Genomic DNA, 19,889 nt, shown 5'->3' with positions numbered 1-19,889 from the left:
AGGGGAATCAGAAATGGTGGGACAACGGATGAACCAATGCAACAGCAATTCTCACTAGACACTATGTTGGAAAAATTTACAATTTGGGGGCAGGAGGGGAGTTGATGGGAAGGAAGGCAGGAGAAAATGAGGGAGGGACAACACTGTTTGAAAAGAAATGTACTTATTACCCTGCTTACGTAATTGTAAAGCCTCTGTACATCACCTTTACAATGAAATAAAATAAAAAGGAAACATATTCCTGAATTATAACTTGTATCTTCGCACTTTCTCCTCTCTCAGGATGCATGAAAGTTGGCTCTAAGACCCACAGTAGAGAGCAAAGACAGAAGGAAAAAGCGAGCTTTTCCTATGAAAGTCTGTGAGAATAGTTATGGTATGATTTATTTCAAATGGGCATTCCTGAACACAGCTTATAAACAGGAGGGAAGCCAAGAAAGCAGTATGACTCTTACAGGGTTTCTCTGTTTATATAGATAAGTGAATATATTTATACAGATATTCATGTAGGTGTGGCACAGAGAGGTATTTTAGAAAATCAATAGTGGAAATAGTAGTTATCAGCTGAGCTTCCAGGACTGTGTCCTCATGAATAACATGCCCAGTGTTAGTAGATTGTAATATAATACATTTCATATAAATATAATATGAAATATTAAAATTAAAATTATGTATTTACATATATATGATATAAAGCCTGCATCCCAGGTGCTGTTGGCTCATGCCTATAGTTGTAGCTACTCAGGGGGCTGAGATCTAAGGAAAGGCCTTAATATTCTTATCTCCAAATATCTTATCTCCATCACCACAAAACTGGAAGTGATGATGTGGCTCAAAGTGGTAGAACACCATCCTTGAACAGAAGAGCTCTGGAACAGTGCCCAAGCCATGAGTTCAAGCCCCACAACTGGCACAAAAACAAAACAAAACCAAATGAAACAGAAAAAGCTGCAAAGCATTTTCTTTGTATTCATTATTTCATGTTTTTTATAGTAAAAGTATTTCTAATGCAAGAACCAATGAGTGTGGTGTGTAGATATGTCCCATATACATATCATGTATCTATTATATATGTGTATATATAAAGTTCTTGAGTTTGGTTTTAGTATGATCCTAAGCTAACCATAATAGAAAACAAGATCAAAAGGAACTTAGAAATTTATTAATCATACACTTAAATGGATATTTAATTACAAATCCCATATTAATATCAATAACTTATTATTAATAGTCATATTTATTTCTCAATATTTTATAGAGGATAAACATAATATTTGTCTATATATTTCTCCCTCAGAATACTATCTTTTTATACAGTTGGATTGCTTTCTGAGTATAGCTATTCTGAGTAAACCACTTGTCATCAGAAGATTGTAATAAGCTTTTCTATGTGTAATACCTAAAACTTATTTTTGTCAGTCTCATTTATACCAAAGTCCATATAAGCAAAGTCCTTGTCCTCTGCTGAAATTTGAATCTATTACACAAAGTACAGACCTATTGTTTCCCATCATCAGGTTCATTGACTATCTTCATATTTTCTACATTTCTATTTTTATTTGGTTAATTCACATTTCTGTTCACTTATGCTGAGTGACTTCTTCATATTTTGTCTTTACCAAACAGAGTTTAAACATTATGGTTTCTAATTTCAAAATACCATTGATGGTATTGACAAATTCTAAAAGGTAAAGGAAATATTTCAGCTTCAAATACATAAATCATGGGAACAATCATAGTTTTAATATTTTTATTATACAATTTATCAAGAATTAGGTGTAACACCAATATGAACTATATTACAAAGTACTGAGAAACTTTCCCGTAGCTCTTGTATCTACAAGTTCTTTGTTCTCTGATATTAACTTGCAAGAGGAACAACAGTAGAGAATCAAAGCTTGTTGTGAGCTATTCAAACACCTTCCTACTTTAGGTAAAAGTGATAAAAACATATATGATTTCAGAATCTTCTATGATATAATGTACCACATTGTATCTGGTAATATGAGAAAACACGGCTGTATAATGCTCATTTTAATAGTGCAAGAAGAGATTTTTTTTCCTTTTCAAGATAGCATTGAAAATCAGATTCTTAAGCAATTCATGTAGTGAATTGTGAAGAACCTTACCTTGACTTGCAAACTTTAACTCTTTGGCATCTGTGAGGGTGGGCCTTTTGTCAGACCCTTTCTTTTCTATTCTCCGATGGCTTCTTCTTTTCTTTGACTCTCCCCAAAGATTGGAGCCTCCATGCATGCTCGGTATATTCAAAATAGCTATTCCTTCCAGAGAGATGTTTATTAAATCTATCTGGACTCCGTCACACTGATCAGTAAAAAGAAAATAAAGATAATACAGAAATTTTAGGTTGTTTTGTCTTTCTTTGGTTCCTTCCCTTTGATTTCCTTAGTTTTTAATAAGAACCTTCACATTTGTAATCTTATCATTTCTAAAAGAGCTCTTTCAAGGACACTTGAAATGTTTACCTTAAATGTCAACGCAAAAGATAAAGCAATCATTGATAATGTTTCAATAATGATCAAAATTAAATCACTATCCTTGTTTACAGAAAAACCTTCAAGTGAGAGACATACATTAGTGCCTACGACATTCCACTATGTTATGGGAAGGTTGAAACTGTGATGTGTGGTAAAATTTCAGGCAGAAATTTTAGTAACTGTTGACTGTTTAGAACTTACTGCAAGGAACTATTAGGAGAAAGTAAAGAAATTGAATTCATGAGTTATGGTTTCCCTTTTCTTTTGGGGAAAACAACAGTGGCTTGAAAGACTTGTGAAAAGGAAAGCTAAAGTACAAAATGTCAAGTCTACTCGTTCTCAATCACTTTGGAGTGGCTAAGAATGGCTTTGGAGTCTAGACAAAGTTCTAAGAAGGATATCCAGAGCAAGGTAAGCATAGTCTTACAATGAATATGAAAGAAATGAGCAGAGTGTTATTAAAAGAGATTATCCATCCCAACCTTACTCTACTCTATCACTGTTGTCATAAAGACTTTGAGAAAAGTTTTTTGTTTTGTTTTGGTCTAATGTCAAAATACTTTACTGAATTTGAAATAAATAACTTACTAACACACAATGCTTTGCTGCAGCCAGAGTGATCATGTTTAAATTTTTAAATTTTCGGTTCATGTTTGCTTATGGATATGTGGAAAGTGACTTAGCAATGCTATTTTGTACTTTTTTTAAATGTGTGTACTATTACGGGGGCTTGATTTCAGGGCTTGGGTGCTATCTTTTATCTTTTTCTCTCAAGGTTAGCTCTCTACCACTTGAGCCAGACCTCCATTTCTGCTTTTCTGGTGGTTAATTGCAGATAAGATGTGCATGGGCTGGCTTTGAATGGCGATCCTCAGATCTCAGCCTCCTGATAGTTGGTATGAATCATGGGTATGAATCATGGCTGTTGAATATGTATTTATTCATTGGGTATTTTTTAAATGATTATTATTAATTTATTCTAGAAATTATCTTATTTTTCATGATGCATCAGTATGAAGAGAGAGACACTTATAGCTCATTGTCTAGGAAATAGATTTGTTAGGATTAAGTATTTCACAAATTGAAGCATTGGGGTTGTGTTAGTGGGCATGTCTTATGACTATTAATTATGAATACTAACATCATCACTTTAGACAGAAATCAGACTTTTAGGCTTAGGACAAAGCAAGGCTCAGCCAAAATAATAGCAAAACAACCCAAACCATCTTTTTTTCTACATTCCCCTCATCATTCTGAATTAGCATTATGACTTGTTCATCAAAAAAGAAAAATTAAAACTGTGGTTAAAGCAACACATCTTGAGCCTACTTGGCAGGGATAGAAACAAATTTGAGAAAAAGAGCCAACTTTTCTTTCAATTTGCTTCAATGAGGGTGAAACCAAGCACTGGATGATGTATTTAATTTTTTTCCCCAGAAACAAGTGATTTTTCTTCCTTTTCATGTATTAAATTAAGATTTCTTTTTACTGAAAAATTCTGCTCATGTGTATACTCACTTACCACTATATATTCTAGATAAACAGATATTAATTTCATAATTAAAAGTAATCTTGTGTAAATACCCTGCAGGCCTCAATGAATCAAACACATACTGTGTGTCAGGCCTCCCACTGTCTTCAAGTGGAATGTACTGGCTGGATAATTAGATAGTACATATTTTTTAACCTTATTTGCATGCATATTATATCTTTTGCACACTGACAAGCAGCAGTAACAACAAAAGTCAGATTACCACAGGGAATTCCCACAAAGAAGTCTTCATTCCTTATAATTTGCAGCCTAAATTAAAATAATTTGATCTTTGACAAGGATGAAATGTCAAGCAGAAGGGGGTCCTCTACAAGCCACGGCCTGTGGCTTCTGAAATCTGCCTAATTTATGTCAGTCACTTCTTAATACATATTTAAGTATTACACGAAAAAGATGATAAATATGCAATCTGACACCTTTGGTATTTCCCTGCTGTTAATTTATAAAGGTCTGGCTTCCCCCAAACTGACTAAAATCATTTAAATAACAGAAGAATTGTGAAATAAGCCTGGAGTTGGGGCCTGGCTTCCATTTTCACTCAATATTGAACACAGCAGGTAGTCCACTAAGACAATTATTTGACTAGGCCTTAGAACCCCACTGTGACAAGTTACTTTCAGAATTAGTAAAGGAAGATTCCTTTGTTCATCTGCAAAAAAGGAGAGCAGAAGTGCAAATAGGCTTTTTATTTTCTTTTTAATTGAACTAGTGTTGATATGGGTGACAATGAAAATCACCAGTGAACTCATGTTTCCAGGTTCAGAGTCATGTCAAGTGTAGAACACAGTAAGAAACTCTCCAAGAAGTGAAAAAAAAATCTCAGGGAACTGCCAAGAACCAGGACTGATAAAGAACACTGATGTTCCTTTGAAAGCCGGACCATGAACTTAAATAAATAGCTATTTATTAATGGTTTGTTTCCACTAGTTGTGACCTCAGGCCACCTTCCTTCTTGATTTATTGTTATGTTCACTGGTCTGGAAAGTTTCAGTGCTAGTACTGGTGGGGACAAGAATAGAGCCACCAGTTGAGTTGACGAAAATAAAATCTGGGGTGAAGGTTATGAAATATAAACAAGTGTTCATACTGTGTCAGATAATATTCTCATATAATGGGAGGATTTATGATTTTTCAAAAGGTAGTTATAGAAGAATAGCATATAAAAGCTTAAAAGCTAACAGCCTTAGTTCCAATAGCTCCTGAATATTTTTATTATGCCGAAAAAGTCATTAATATATAATATTATGGGTACAATCACAGAGCAATGCCGCTTTCTACTTTTTGTAAAGTTTTAAAATGGAAGATTGCATTCCCCAAACCAATTTACCTAAAAGAAAGCTTAGTGTATATATATATATGTATGTATTTTTTTTTCTCCTAATGTATTATCAATCTTATTGTAGAAACTTTGGAGAGGTTTAAGTACAGTTGGGTTATCTGATGAGATACAATTAATGATCAGTTATAATTTTTTTCCATAATGAGTTGGCTCCTCTGTTAAGTCAGATAAAAATTATTCATAACTTTACTCAATGAAACATAAAACACCTTTTTATAGATAATCTTAATATTGGCTCAGGTGGGCAGGGACTAATGGTGAGAAATAGCCCCATTACCTTTAAGAATTCTGGTTCCCAGGTTACTGGGTGATAAAAAAAAATCTCATCTTTCAAATTTTCATCACTGATTTTGTGTCCTTGATTCTGTTCTTGTTACTTACTCATTCTTGAAATCAGTTAGGTTTGTAGAAGCATTTAATTGTTTGGATGAATCTCTACATTCAAGGATGAAAATTCTTTTATTTTTGCCCCTCCTTAGAAGTAATTACTTTATTCTTTTTAAAATTTACATCAATTAATTGTACAAGGGATTTCATTTTAATAAATCCATTTCTGGTCATAATCACCCCTCTGCCATTGTCCCTCCTCCTCCCTCCCCTTTCTCAAACCAGTCTCATTAAGTTTTCTTGTTCCACTTGGAATGAAAATTCTTGATGTTTAAATTTATCACCTTTTCTGGTCTTGCTGACAGCAAAAAAGATTTTAAGAACTACAGTAAGGCTTTCTCATTTCGCAAATTAACTTCAATACTAACAAGAAGGATGGTGACCTTTTGCTTCCTTCAAAGATGCTGACCTGCGATTCTTTTTATTATTTTTTATTTTTTCCATTTTTGGCCAGTACTGAGTTACTGGGTTTGAACTCATGGCCTCTTTTTGGCTTGCTTGCTCACAGCTGGTACGCTGCTACTTACGCCATGCCTTCAGCCTGCATTTTTTCTGATTAATTGAAGATGGAATCTCAAAGAATACTTCCTGGGCTAGATTTGAACCTGTATATTCTCTCTCTCTGCCTTGTGAGTAGCTAGGATTACAAGAGTAAGCTACCAGCACCCAGCTAGGTGTTAAACAGCCATACATCCTTCTTCCAAAATGTTTTAACATAAACTTTGTTTTCAAAATGTTTTCTTGTAATATTAAAGCCTTTTTTATCTACTTTTAATGTGCCACAATAAAGTTCGACGATAATTGAGATTTTTTTAATTAAAATGTTTACTGTGTAAATCATTTTTCTTTGTATATATAGTTTTAAATGATTTGTTGTAAATTGTTATCTTTCTTTCTACACATATTTATATTTTATATAAATTTCTAGTTGATGTGTTTCTTTACATTTAAACATTTTGGCAAAAATATAACTCTTTTTTCTCCTCTTATCCCATTAAAGAAAAGGTTTAAATCACAATGGAAATTTAACAGTATCTCTCTCATTCACAGTATTTTGATGAAGATGATTATTAGTGCATTCACACTGCTTAGTATCACTCATGAAGTAAAGTTAATAGGAAAATCTTTGCTAATATTGTTGTGAGCTACTATCCCATGATGTTTATTTCATCCCAAACACGTGCTCCCTTTGGAAAGAGATCCCTATAGAAATGAGGAGTATGAAATAAAAAGATAAACAGAAAGTGGCTGGTTTTAAAGGAAGCCACCAATAAAACACACATTCATTGCTCGAGGTTCTGCTGTTACTAACATGGTTTATTCCCTATTATATATTTTTCAAACCTAGTTGGTATGACGTTAGGCCACATAGGAAGCAATAGCAAGCAGAATCAAATTTCCGAATTACTGTTTTTGTTATATTTAATTATAAAGTAACCTTGAGGGTAGAAAGGCATATTCTACTACTATGATAGACTAGATTCATTAAAATGTGAGCAGAGAGGGATTTGCATTGCCAGACTTGTGTTCATGTGCGTGCATGCACACACGCATACGCACGCACACACGCACACACACACACACACACACATACATATACTTCAAGATATTCAATAATATAATGAGGAGAGTGCACAAGGCTGACTCCTTTACAACTGCTATTGTTCTTGTTCCTAGAACAAACCAGCAATGAAGAACCAGAAAGCCAGATGTTGAAAATATGTAGAAATATGACTCAAAAGAACTTAGTTCTCATTCAGTTTTCTTGAGAACATCCTAAGTGGTCGTTTTATCAAATGTAAAGCTGTGTAGAACAAAACAACTCATTTTATCACCTTTAAGGAAGCTAAAAATCCCACAAACACTACCCAATGTTTTCTATATGTTTTCATTCATAAAATACTCTTTCTACATAGTATCATACTTTCCTAAAGATTTGTTTTTTAATTTGTACTGATGGTTTTCAGCCTGTATTTACGGATAGACTAACAGAAGGGAAGCTGCAAGGGCATTTAACATTTCTAGCTATAGTCACCCCACGTTATATCTCTCCATATATTTTAAATTTTGGCTTCTTTTACAGATGTTCTTTGAGCATAGGTTTCTGAGAATAAGAAATGCCCCAAATCTGTACAAAGTAGTTTTATTTTGAGCCAGGTGATGCTTTCTGACTCATGCCTATACTTTTAGCCACCAATACCTGAGAAAAAGAGTTCTAAGCCAAAGTTAGCTGGGGAAGGAAAGTCTACAAGGCTTTTATCTCCAATAACCACCAAAAAGGCAACAGTGGAGTTGTGGCTCAAGTGGTAAAGCATCAACATTCGGTGAAAAAGCTAAGGAACCATACCAGGCCCTGAGTTCCAGTTCCAGTCCCAGTCCCAGTATATACATATACACCAACCACATACACACACACACACACACACACACACACACACACACACACACACATGTACATACACACACACGTACACTCACCAAAACAATAATTTTGAAGGTTAAAACTGTAGTTAAATAACTATATATGACAATATATATATATATATTTTTTTTGTCATTCATAGGGCTTGAACTCTGGGCCTGAGTACTGTCCCTCAGCTTTTCAGCTCAAGGCTAGCACTCTACCATTTTAGCTACAGCACTACTTCCAGTTTTCTGGTGGTTTATTGGAGAGAAGAATTTCACAGACTTTCTTGCCCAGGCTGGCTTTGAACCATGATCCTTAGATCTCAGCCTCTTGAGTAGCTAGGATTACAGGCGTGAGCCACCGGTGCCCAGCTTTAAGTAAATGTTTAAAAATATGTAAGAGATATAACTATATTCATTCCTATATTGCATATTATTTAAATATATTATAATTAATATGAGATGTTATTCATGATTATATCAATATGTAATATACATGCATAGATATATCATCATGAACAAAAGTCATAGAATGTTCATGCTGAACTCCCATGTTTCACCTTCTGTGATCATATTTCTTTCCTATGTAATGATCTAATTCATTTATGGAAGATCTCCCCATTCCATAATCATCCAGTCTACTTCTAGTGTTCATTTCCTATCACAATAAGTTAAAAGCACAAAATGATTACATTGACTAATATCAATCTGAGCATTATGATTAATAACAATAAATTAAAACATAGGATATCAGGAGCCTTACAAAGCTATTATAAACCTATGTCAACCATAACTGCTTTGCTTACCAAATTATTACCTTAATATCTTCCACTAACGACTTTTTTTTTTTTGCCAGTCGTGGGGCCTGAACTCTGGGCCTGGGCGCTGTCCCTCAGCTCTTCAGCTCAAGGCTAGCACTCTACCACTTGAGCCACAGTGCCTCTTCTGGCTTTTTCTGCTTATGCGGTGCTGAGGAATCGAACCCAGGGCCTCATGCATGCAAGGCAAGCGCTCCACCACTGAGCCACCTTCCCAGCCCTACCACTAATGACTTTTCCATACAATTTGTACACTTACTTTTACAAAGAAAAGTGTCAAAGCATATATTTTATAATTTATATCACTATCCATTCATGTCAATATTTCTTGATCATATCAGTAAATTGTTAGCTACCCATGCTTCATAATTTGGTTCCTTTGATTTTTGTTTTTCAATTTAGTAAACATGTAACTTTTACATTGTTTTAATCATTGAAATATTTCATTATGCCAGCCCCTTTAATTCTATATGTCCAAAATTTTTGTAGGCCTGTCTGCATCAAGTCTTTTTTAAATGTCTTTATTTATTACCTTTGCTTGCTTTGTTGGCAATTTTCACTTCCTATATATGTACCTGTGAAATGGCAACCTTGGGAACTGAGAAAAGCTAGTTAATGAAAGGGAATGGAATTAGAAAGTGTATACTTTAACTTTTATAAGTTAAATAAGTATAGTTTTAGTGAGCTGTGTTTTAAAGGTTATGAGATATGAGACCTTAAGAAGGTTTTTTGTTAATGTGTATCTTGAAACTCTTTTTGGATTTATCCAATATTTTCTTTTGTCTGACATCTTCCGTGTATGCTTTTCTTTTATGTTAAATAACTCATACCCCCACTTAACTTTATAATTGTGTTTCAGACAGCTCTACATGCTCTGTGACTGTTAGAAATGATGTTTTAGAGTTTGTGTGTATGTCATTACACAGACGGTACCATCAACATAACAACCACATCATACAATTGTAAAAGCAGACTCATTTTCTTACTTCTATTTCTACTGATTCATGTAGCTTCTTGCAGGTTGCTGAGAATGTTTCAGATGTGCCAAATTCAAAGTACCAAAACTTGTTCTTCATTCTGAAAAAGGAAAGAAAGGAGCAGCTCAAACGATTATCGGTAACAGAGGGATATTTTATTAAAAATGTCTTAACTCTGTCTTGAAGAAGTAACATGTCTGAAGACATGAAACACCCAAAATATAGTTGGATGATCACATAATTTCCAAAGTTCAAATGGTGGCATCAAAGCATATGGTAGTCTCTAGATAAATTCTAGGATGAGTTTGCATGTACTCTCCAAGGAAATTTTAGGGATATGTTTGTTTGGTGGATTCAAGTGTATCTTTGACTTCTCAATTTCTTAGTTGATCTCAGTTTTTAAAATGGTTTTTGTACATATGATTCTTGTGTCTTAAACAATTTGATTATAGAACTAGCTACACTAATCCTAAAAAAGATTTAAGAAAAACCATATTCTGAGCTCTTCATGGGAAAAAAGACAAAAGGCTTAAATATGCTGAATGTTTGTACACAGCATATGATTGGATGGCATATTAAAAAGGAAAAGTGGTCATCTATAAAGCTAATATTTAATAAGTTAAAACTGCCATAATTTAAGAATATAAGAAGGAAGTCACTATATTTAAAATTATTTTAAAGTTATTTTAAATATAGTGACTTCTTATAAATGATTTTAGGAAATTAGCACACAGCAAGAAAGAACAAGGTAAGCTGTAATAATATCAATATAAACAAAATTTACAAAGAAAAATTTAAAAGGATTCAGTTTTAATTGTATTTGTGTGTGTGTGTGTGTGTGTGAAAGAGAGAGAGAGAGAGAGAGAGAGAGAGAGAGAGAGAGAGAGAGAGAGAGAGAGAGAGAGAGAGAGAGAGAGAGAGAGTGTCAGTCTTAGGGCTTGAGCACAAGTCAGGAGCCTTGTCCCTGAGCTTTTTTGCTCAAGTTAAACAACCTACCACTTGAGCCACAGTACCAGTTCCATATTATTGGCAGTTCATTTAAAATGAGTCTCACTGACTTTTTTCCCAGCTGGCTTCAAACCATGATCTTCAGCCTTCGGAGTAGCTTGGATTTAAAAGGGTGAGCCAATGTACCCAGAGACTTCAGTATTTAAGCTTAAAGTTTGGTGTACATTTTTCTCCTATAAAACATGATCACATATTTGTCTCTTCATACTAACTAATTCAATTTATGATCATTTAATATAGCTTTATTGAAGCTGAATAGATTTTAAATAATCCATTAATGGATTAAAAATTCAATTTATGTAAAATACAGTTTTAAATCATATACAATTCTAATAAGGTATCATGCCACTAATTAAAAGAAAATGTAGATAGAGCTGTACAAAATATTTTCATAGATAGTCAGAAACTTTTATTATAGTATTAGAATGTTTTTCATGTGTATTTATTATTTGACTTACAGATATTGTTATCAGTCTGTCATATCTAGGGTGTTACACATTTTAGCAATTAAAAGACATTTTGAAAAGGTGTTACTACTTAATAAAATAATATTATTGGTTTGTGAAATGACATGAGCCCAATACAGTGCTTTTTATTAATGCTGTTTTAATTTATAAACATATATAAAAGTAGTATTATGTATGTAGACATATTCAATTAACTTTTAGACTTATATGTTTTATTTGCTTATAAAATATTTACAAGTCTTTCTTGTAGAAGGCATAATTCAGGCCAGTAATCTGAAGATCAATATAAGTTTTATGTTTCAAAGGATTGTGGTATCATAAGTACTTATTTTAGCCAGCTGCTGGTGGCTCATGCCTATAATCCTGGCTACGTAGGAGGCTGAGATCTGAGGACTGAGGTTCAAAGCCATTCCTGGCAGGAATGTCCATGAGACTCTTTTCTCCATTTAACCATCAGAAAACCAGAAGTGGTGCTGTTGCTCAAAGTAGTAGAGCACAAGCCTTATGCAAAAGAGCTCAAGGACAATGCCCAAACCCTGAGTTCAAGCCTCATGACCTACAAGATTAAAAATAGAAGACAAAAGAAAAAAAAACTTATTCTTTTCCTTAGAATCTTTTTAGTATTTTTATAGCTTGATTTCATGTATGTGAATAGATAGAAATAATGATAACTGGTTAGAAGGAGCATATGTAAGTGTTGATGGAGTAGATCTGAGAACCTGTGTACAGGAAAAAAATATTAATTATGTAATTATTTACCTGTATAACAAATACACCATTACAAGTTTATACACTGGCTGAAAGCTTGTGAAACTAAAAATGTTTTCCTACTGAGTTATCATTCTGTAATAATGACATCATTATACAAGAGCTGACATTTATAATCCTAGCTACTCAGGAGGCTGAGATGAGGATTGTAGTTCAAAGCCTGAAGAAGCAGGAAAGTCTGCAAGACACACCTTTGGTTACCAATTAAGAAAGCCGGAACTGGAGCTTGTATAACACTAGCCTGGAGCAAAGGGATAGGTCAGGGACAGTGAAAGGTCTTGAGTTCAGGCCTCAGGACTGGCACAAATAAAATAAAATAAAATACTGATCTGTATAATATGATCCTAAGACATGTGTTCTGACTGTTTGAAATTATTTTTCTATAGCCAGCCAACAGAACATTTTTGTCTTTTTTTTTTTCTCTAAAACTTCTGGGATTTTTTACTCATTTAACAAATGTTTAATGAGAGCATTCACTTCCACATGCTACTGTGTTATACCCTAAATTATACAAATAAAAATACAATTATTTTTGACTTCTAAAAGGAAGGATGTTTTAAGATTGTAGACACATAAAATAATAATAAAAGCTAATTACCAACAAGGGATATGTGTGAAGCATTGTGGTTACACACTATACTGTAACAACTAATTTTGTTTCAAGTATCCAAGGTTTAAATGAGAAGGTGGCATTTTCATGGATGAGTAACAGAGGGCAGAGAAAAAAAGGAGAGACACATTCTGGGTATTTTTAGCAATGTAGAATGATGTAAGGATTTGCTGAGTATGGATGAATAAATGTTGTGGAGTTTATTCCAAAACATGCTTGGGATTTGATCACATAAATCAAGAAGAGGCTGAGAAATTCCTCAGCAGCACAGGTTCAGGATCAGTTCTGTTTTATGAGAAAGTATGTCTAATAAAAGGGAGAAAAGTGAGCTGGCATGTTGAAAGTGAGAAAAGTGAGCTGGAGTTTTAGGCAGGAATATGGCTATTGAGATAGGCTAACTGTAATGATTGGAGACTTAAGACAAGATGCAAGTGAAATGCACAACAGAGGCTGTGTTCAAGAATACATGAATCAGATCCACAGGAGCTCTCCAGATACTAGATTATACTGATTGATGCTGTGCCTGGCTTATCTCTGAATGCATACATGAGAATCCCAGGGCATAATTACAAGCGGACAAAATATTTGTTTTTCTATTTTCACAGGTTTGGGGATCTAATGTATGTTGAATTGAAGTTGAAAAACTAAATAAATATATGGGGCTTTGAGTTACATTTCAGTGATTATGACATATTATTTCCCATTCTACTAAAGTTTGTCATAGCTTAATTAGGGTAACATGAAGTTTGCATCATCTCACCAAGGTATGCCGCCTTTAACAATGATATCACAAGAAACAGAGGATCTGAGAATTTACATCCAGCCTTAATTCACCAGATTAGTTAGCATTACTGTCCATGTACAAAAGCTACTTTAAATTTTCCATTACCACAACCATTTTATATTTCACTTAGATAAATATATGGAGGTAATAAAGAACACATAGAATCAGATTCCACATGACAAATTAAAGACTGTTAAATTTTATTTTTAGGTTGTCTTTTAGGTTGTAGAAAAAGGCACATTGATGCATGCATGGTATCTATTTTTTATGGTCACATTCTGAAATGTTGCAAATAATTCAAACTCAAATTTTTCAGGAAAAAATACAGCCTAGGGATTTGAGGATAAAATATTCTCAAACTGTAAATCAAAAAGTTATTGCAACTTTAGACAGATTTCTAACTCCAGGTGACAAATGTCCTATGAACTTCACACAGAAAGGTATTCATGCAATTATTCTAATTAATATATTAAGTATTATGCTAATGAGTTTCATTGTAAATGTACAGTTTCCTGTAGACTATTCAGAGTGCTGGGTGACCAGATGTTCAGATGAAGTTGAAGAAATTAGATTCCCCATTCCTATTTAACAATAATTCTGCTTTTCTGCCATAGCCACAGAGAAGTATGAAGTATTTGAGATTTTGTTCAAGCAAAATCATCTTGTCATTACAATATTGTTAATACTTAGTTGCGGCAGTTTTTATCTTTTATTTAAGTAGTTTAATTTCTAGCTATATACTTTCCTTAGACTCTTTCCAACTTAGTTGGGGCTTTTGTGCTATGGTTTTGTTTTGACTTTGGTTTTATCTTTCTTGTGCTAAGTAAGTGAATGCTGCAAACATAAAACAAAGCAAACAAACAAAACTTGAAGTCTGAGTGCATTTTCCCAAAAAGAACACAAAAGAACCTAATTAGATATGAAGCTCATTTCTAACAAGATACATCAGGAAGGGGAAAGGATGAAAAAACTACTTTATATCTCATAAGAAATCATAAGTCCACAGAAAGCTTTCCTATAGATTCTCTGGTGTATGATTTTACTAGCAGAGTTTTTTTTGTTGTTGTTGTTGTTTGTTTTTGTTTTAGGTGTTTTTTTTTTCAGTTCTAGGTTTTGATCTTAGAGGTTTGTATTTGCTTAGCAGGCACTCTATCAACCCAGCCATGCCTCCAGAACTTTTGCTTTCATTATTTTTCAAGTAGGGTCTAGAGTTTATGTCCAGCTGGCCTGGATATCAATCCTATTTATGCTTTGTGTGTGTTGCAATCAATGACAGCATTCACCATGACAGCACCCAGTTTCTTATTGGTTGAGATGTCTTGCAAGCTTTTTTCTCAGGCTGGACTCAAACTACAGTCCTCCTTCTCTTCTCCCAAGTAGCCATCATACTGCTGAATATAAAAGAATACAACAAATTCAACAAATGCATGTATACCTTTCAAGGCTTCTCAATTACATGATTCTACATCTACTGTGTATGAATATCCTGATAAACAAATGAAAATCAATCCTTTTTGAGCTTTTCTTTTCAAATGAAAGTAGAAATTTTTCATTAAGGGTTTTTTTTTTTTTTTTTTTTTTTTTTTTTTTTCTGTCGTGGGGCTTGAACTCTGCACTTGGGTCCCTGCGCTCTTCAGCTCAAGATGAGCGCTTTCTCTCTTGAGCCACAGCACCACTTCTGGTTTTTTAGTGGCTTATTGGAGATAAGAGTCTCATGGACTTTCCTGCCCGAGCTGGCTTTGAACCGTGATCCTCAAATCTCAGCCTCCTGAGTAGCTAGGATTACGGGCGTGAGCCACCCACGCCCAGCTATTAAGGGTATTTCTAAAAGGGTATTTTTTTGTTTTTCTCCCTCCCTTCCTCTTTCCCTCCCTTTCTTCCTTTCTCCCCGCCTTTCCATTACTGAGGTTTGAATTCAGATTTTGGGTAATATCCCTGAGTTTTTTGGCTCAAGGCTGCTGCACTGCCACTTAAGTCAAAGCTTCCTTTTTCAGTTTTTGGTAGTTAACTATAGATAAACGTCTCACACACTTTCCCCATCTGGTTGGCTTTGCGTCTCAATTCACATATCTCAGCCCCCACAGTGGCTAATATCACAGGCTTGAGCCACTGATGCCTGGCTCATTACTTCTTGAAATTTCTTAGCAAACTGCATGCCATTTATAGGGACTCTACATCTGTGGCTGAAACAACAACCACCACCACAACAACACAACAACAACAACAGCAGTTAAGTACTGATCCAAACTCAAGTAAAAGCTTCTGTATTTTTATTATAATTATTGACTGGCTACTGTAAGCTCACCAGCTAATAGTTGAACAAAAAAATTGTTCAAAATATGAAATAGAAAAGCTGGATGCATTGAAACTGGTCTGTAATCCTAGCTGTGGTTCTAGAACAGCCTAGATAAAAGTTTGTGAGAATCCATTTCAACCAATAAGAAGCTGGGCACAATTGTGAACACTTGTCATTCCAGCTATGTGGGAAGCATTGTAGGGAGCCGAGGCGAGACTCCGCCCACTCCCTTGCAGCTTTGAGGTAACCACCCCAGACGGTGTTTGGCGGGATGCCTGGGCTGTGCTCGTGCGCGAGCCAGGTAGAGTCCCCAGCCAATCCCATGACACCTGGTGACGGTGAAAGGCAGGCGACCAACAATAGAAAGACCCGCGTTCCGATTCTCCTATATAAGCGGCTGTGTTTCGGGTGCACGCTCTCTCGGCCCAAGCTCTCCTACAACTAAAAGGCTCTCCAATAAAGCGTGATCTGAGAAGACTCCTGGTGTGGTGGTCGTTTTTCCTCGCTGGTCGAGTAGACGGTCACTACAAAGCATGAATTGGAGGATCATGGTCTCAGCTGGCTTGGGCAAAAAACAAATAAAAGACCCTATGTGAAAATAGCAAAAGCAAAAGGAGCTGGCAATGTGGCTCAAATTGTAGGGTACTTGCCTGACAAGTGCACGGTCCTGAGTTCAAATCCCTGTACCCCCCAAAAGTAAAGTTTAAGGTAATGGAGTGGGGACTTTTATTATAATTTATTAAAATAATGCTGGCTAGTTTGTAAAAGTATGTTCAGCTTATAAAAACCTAAGACTATACTTTGACCACAATCACCATGTTTAGGAATTTATCAGTGGTAAAAGTGGCTCCATCTCATGTGTCTTAATAAGTTATGTAAGGATTCCATTTTATCTAAATTCTCTGGTTTGGTTTGCACTTTTGTTCTTTGGTGGTGTAGCTTGGATCAATTTATGTGTCTCTCATGGTAAAAAGAATAAGGCTGATAGTATTACTTTACAAGAAAGAAACATTGGTATAATACAGTGTTCTATACAGTTGGAAATTTTTAATATTCATACCAATGAGAGCAAACATTTTTCTTCTTTCTATACAACAGGTAGAAATATATACTTTTTCAACAGTGATGCTTGTCTCTAATGCTTGTTCATAAGATATGTTTGTGAAGTCCCAGGGAGACCATGAAACAAGCCATAGAAACTTCAGATAGACTCATGCAATAATCCATCTTAGTTTGAATAAAAAAGAAAACATAAAGATCAATGTTCTAAAAATACAATTTTTAACCCAAATTACTTTTCCATGACTAAAGAAACTATATATGCATATAAAATACTTGCACACTGGATCAGATATTTTAGTAGGTTTCTTTCAAATATTTCAAGGATTCTCTTAAATATACATACACACATTGTGTGTTTGTGTATACTGGTTATGTGAAAATGTTTTTATATCTAAAAGTTTTCCATTAATAATATTAATCAGTTATCTGCTACATAAATATTCCTTTTTTCTAGCTTTTTAACAGAAAGAAAGAGAAAACGGAAACTTGTAAAAGCCACAGAGTTACCACATTGCAGAGTTCTTGCCAAAGAGGGTTCAAAACACAAAACCTCTCAGAGAAGTGAGACGTGTAACATAGTTTAATTGTGAAATTAACTGTGTACAATGTTTGAACAATCATCCCTCATGTTTACACTGAATATATTTCAATGACCATTACATCATTACTCCTTGAAATAAATGTTTCCTCATTCATAAGAGACTAAACTAATTTGGGGGCATAGATATTACTAGAGCTGTACCTTGTCTTTTATTCTTATTCTTATTCTTATTATTTATTACTTTTAGGTTTCTTTTTCTTCAGATAGGGTCCCATTTTTTGCCAGTTGATCTGGAACCATAATGCTCCTCCCTACCCTTCCCATGTAGCTGAGATCACAAGTATATAGCAAGATTTCTGGTTGGTTGGTTCATTTGTTGAGATGGAGTCTCAGTAACTTTTTGCTCTGACTCACCTTGAGTTGTAACCTCCCAATTTTTATCTTGTCAGTAGGTGGTTTTACAGGATGAACCACCAATTTGGCAGAGCTAAATTTATGATAGTAATCATTGTTATTACTACTAACCATGGCACTGCCTCCAATGAGCCCAGTGAGGCATACAGATGATTTTGTCAACATTTAATGGGAAGTTAGAAAACTTAAGAAACTAGAGGGTTTTTTTCTAAAATATCTTTTTATTAAACAGAATAAGGGTTAAGTTAATCCCTAAAGTTTTACCCTAAGTTCTAGAGGAAATACTAGGTCATCTTTCAATAACATCTTTGCTGTTATCTATCATGTGTGTGTGCATGTGTGCGTGTGTGCATGCGTGCACTTGTGTGTGCTGGTAGCCACAACTTGAACTTAGTGCCTCACACTTTTCCTTAACTTTTTCTTTCAAGCCTGGTACTCTACCACTTGAGCCACATCTTGGCTTCCATGGAGATTTAATTGTGAGAAGAGAGTCTCATAAATTTGTCTTCCAGGACAGACTTCCTCCCTGAAAAGACAAACATGAAAGTTTGTGTTGTGTGTTGTTGAAAGTTGTGTGTTATCAAGGAAAGATATAATTGGAGATGAGAAGCCATCTTGTCCCCTGGAAGAGAAGGTAAGGAAAATCCAGGGAAGTTGACTTAGATTCCTGTATGAATGAAATCCTGAATCACCCACAATGAACCAGTCTAGTTCTGGACTTCTGTGTATGTGTGCTACACCAAGAGACTAGTTATTGCTTCTGTATGCTTTTTTCCTTTTAGTCAAAAGCACACTGACAACACATAACATAGCTTGGAAGCAAATTTTACATGTATAATATTATCAGTGAGATACTTTGCAAAAATCTGAAAGCAAGTGATATATTTGTCATACAATGCTATTTTTCTAAATGCAAAATTCAGTAGTTATTACGTGGAGAATTTCTGTTCAGCAAATTACTTATCTTCATCTTCTGAATATGTAAATACCAAAGTACACTTCGTGCATCTGCTTTGCTGTTCCTCTCAATGTCCTAAAAATATTTCCACATATATATGCTTGAAATAACCTAGGAAACAAACCATACATGTCCCTATTTGAAGTGTCCTCATTTTGTATCTATTTTTTTTATTGCGGTAAACAAAATCTGTATAGAAGAGCAAACTGCTAGTAAGTTTACACCTCTCACTTGCTTCTAAGTGTCAGTCTGTGAAATTTGAATTAACAATATAAGACATGTTTTCAGAGATTACCTGCATGGATATTTAATTTAAATAAAAAATCTGAGTAAAATAAGTAGTAAATAACATTATCTTATTCTTGAAAGGGAACTATACAACTTGTGGGTGGAGATGGAAAGGGGAAATGGGAGAGAATGAGGGAGTAGATGATAAAATGTACCTATTTTCTAATGCATGTAAATGTAACCCTTCTGTATATCCCCTCTATAATAAAATAAAGTAAATTAATAAATAAAAATTAAGTAGCAAAAATAGAATCTAGCCAAAATAGATAGCAAAATATAATAAGTATTTGTACCTCTCATATAAAAATGATATTTTATTTAAAGATAATCATGTTCATAAATGTATGCAACAACATGAAATTAAGAAAGATACTAAACAGGCTTTCTAAAGACTAGAGCGCTTTAGCCCTAAATTTGTAGTCATCAAACAATCTTGAAGTCACTTTGCTTTTCTATGGGACATAACAACACAAATGGGCTGTAGTAAGCTATGGTTGTACATTTGAGTTATTATCACTTTTTTTATTATATGTGGCATAATTTTTATCTGGTAAAATAGAACAAATGAATAGGAGCTGATCACTTGTAGGTACCATGATAAAATTAACTTTCTGCATTTACGAGGTAAGAGTGAGTCTCTGAATGAGGTACTATCACGTCACCAAGGTTTAGGTACTATACCATCAATAAGATCCTGTTGGAAAGCCAAGTCGTTT

At 34.5% G+C, this 19,889-nt stretch overlaps 1 protein-coding gene across 5 annotated transcripts in view; it reads right to left on the bottom strand.

Annotated features, from left to right (window-relative positions):
* Dgkb (diacylglycerol kinase beta) overlaps positions 1–19,889 on the bottom strand; it is a 617,161-nt gene that overhangs the window by 149,660 nt on the left and 447,612 nt on the right. For all 5 annotated transcript variants that reach the window (XM_069996159.1, XM_069996161.1, XM_069996163.1 and 2 more), the window contains 2 exons: positions 9,987–10,077; positions 2,130–2,325 (listed from right to left, as the gene is read on the bottom strand). In XM_069996159.1, the coding sequence (XP_069852260.1) occupies positions 2,130–2,325; positions 9,987–10,077 (287 nt within the window). The remainder of the gene's footprint in view (positions 1–2,129; positions 2,326–9,986; positions 10,078–19,889) is intronic.

The sequence above is a fragment of the Dipodomys merriami genome, unplaced genomic scaffold, assembly GCF_024711535.1.
Source record: "Dipodomys merriami isolate MVZ:Mamm:240054 unplaced genomic scaffold, mDipMer1.0.p SCAF_5, whole genome shotgun sequence".
Taxonomy (NCBI): domain Eukaryota; kingdom Metazoa; phylum Chordata; class Mammalia; order Rodentia; family Heteromyidae; genus Dipodomys; species Dipodomys merriami.
This window is presented reverse-complemented; position numbering and strand designations above follow the sequence as displayed.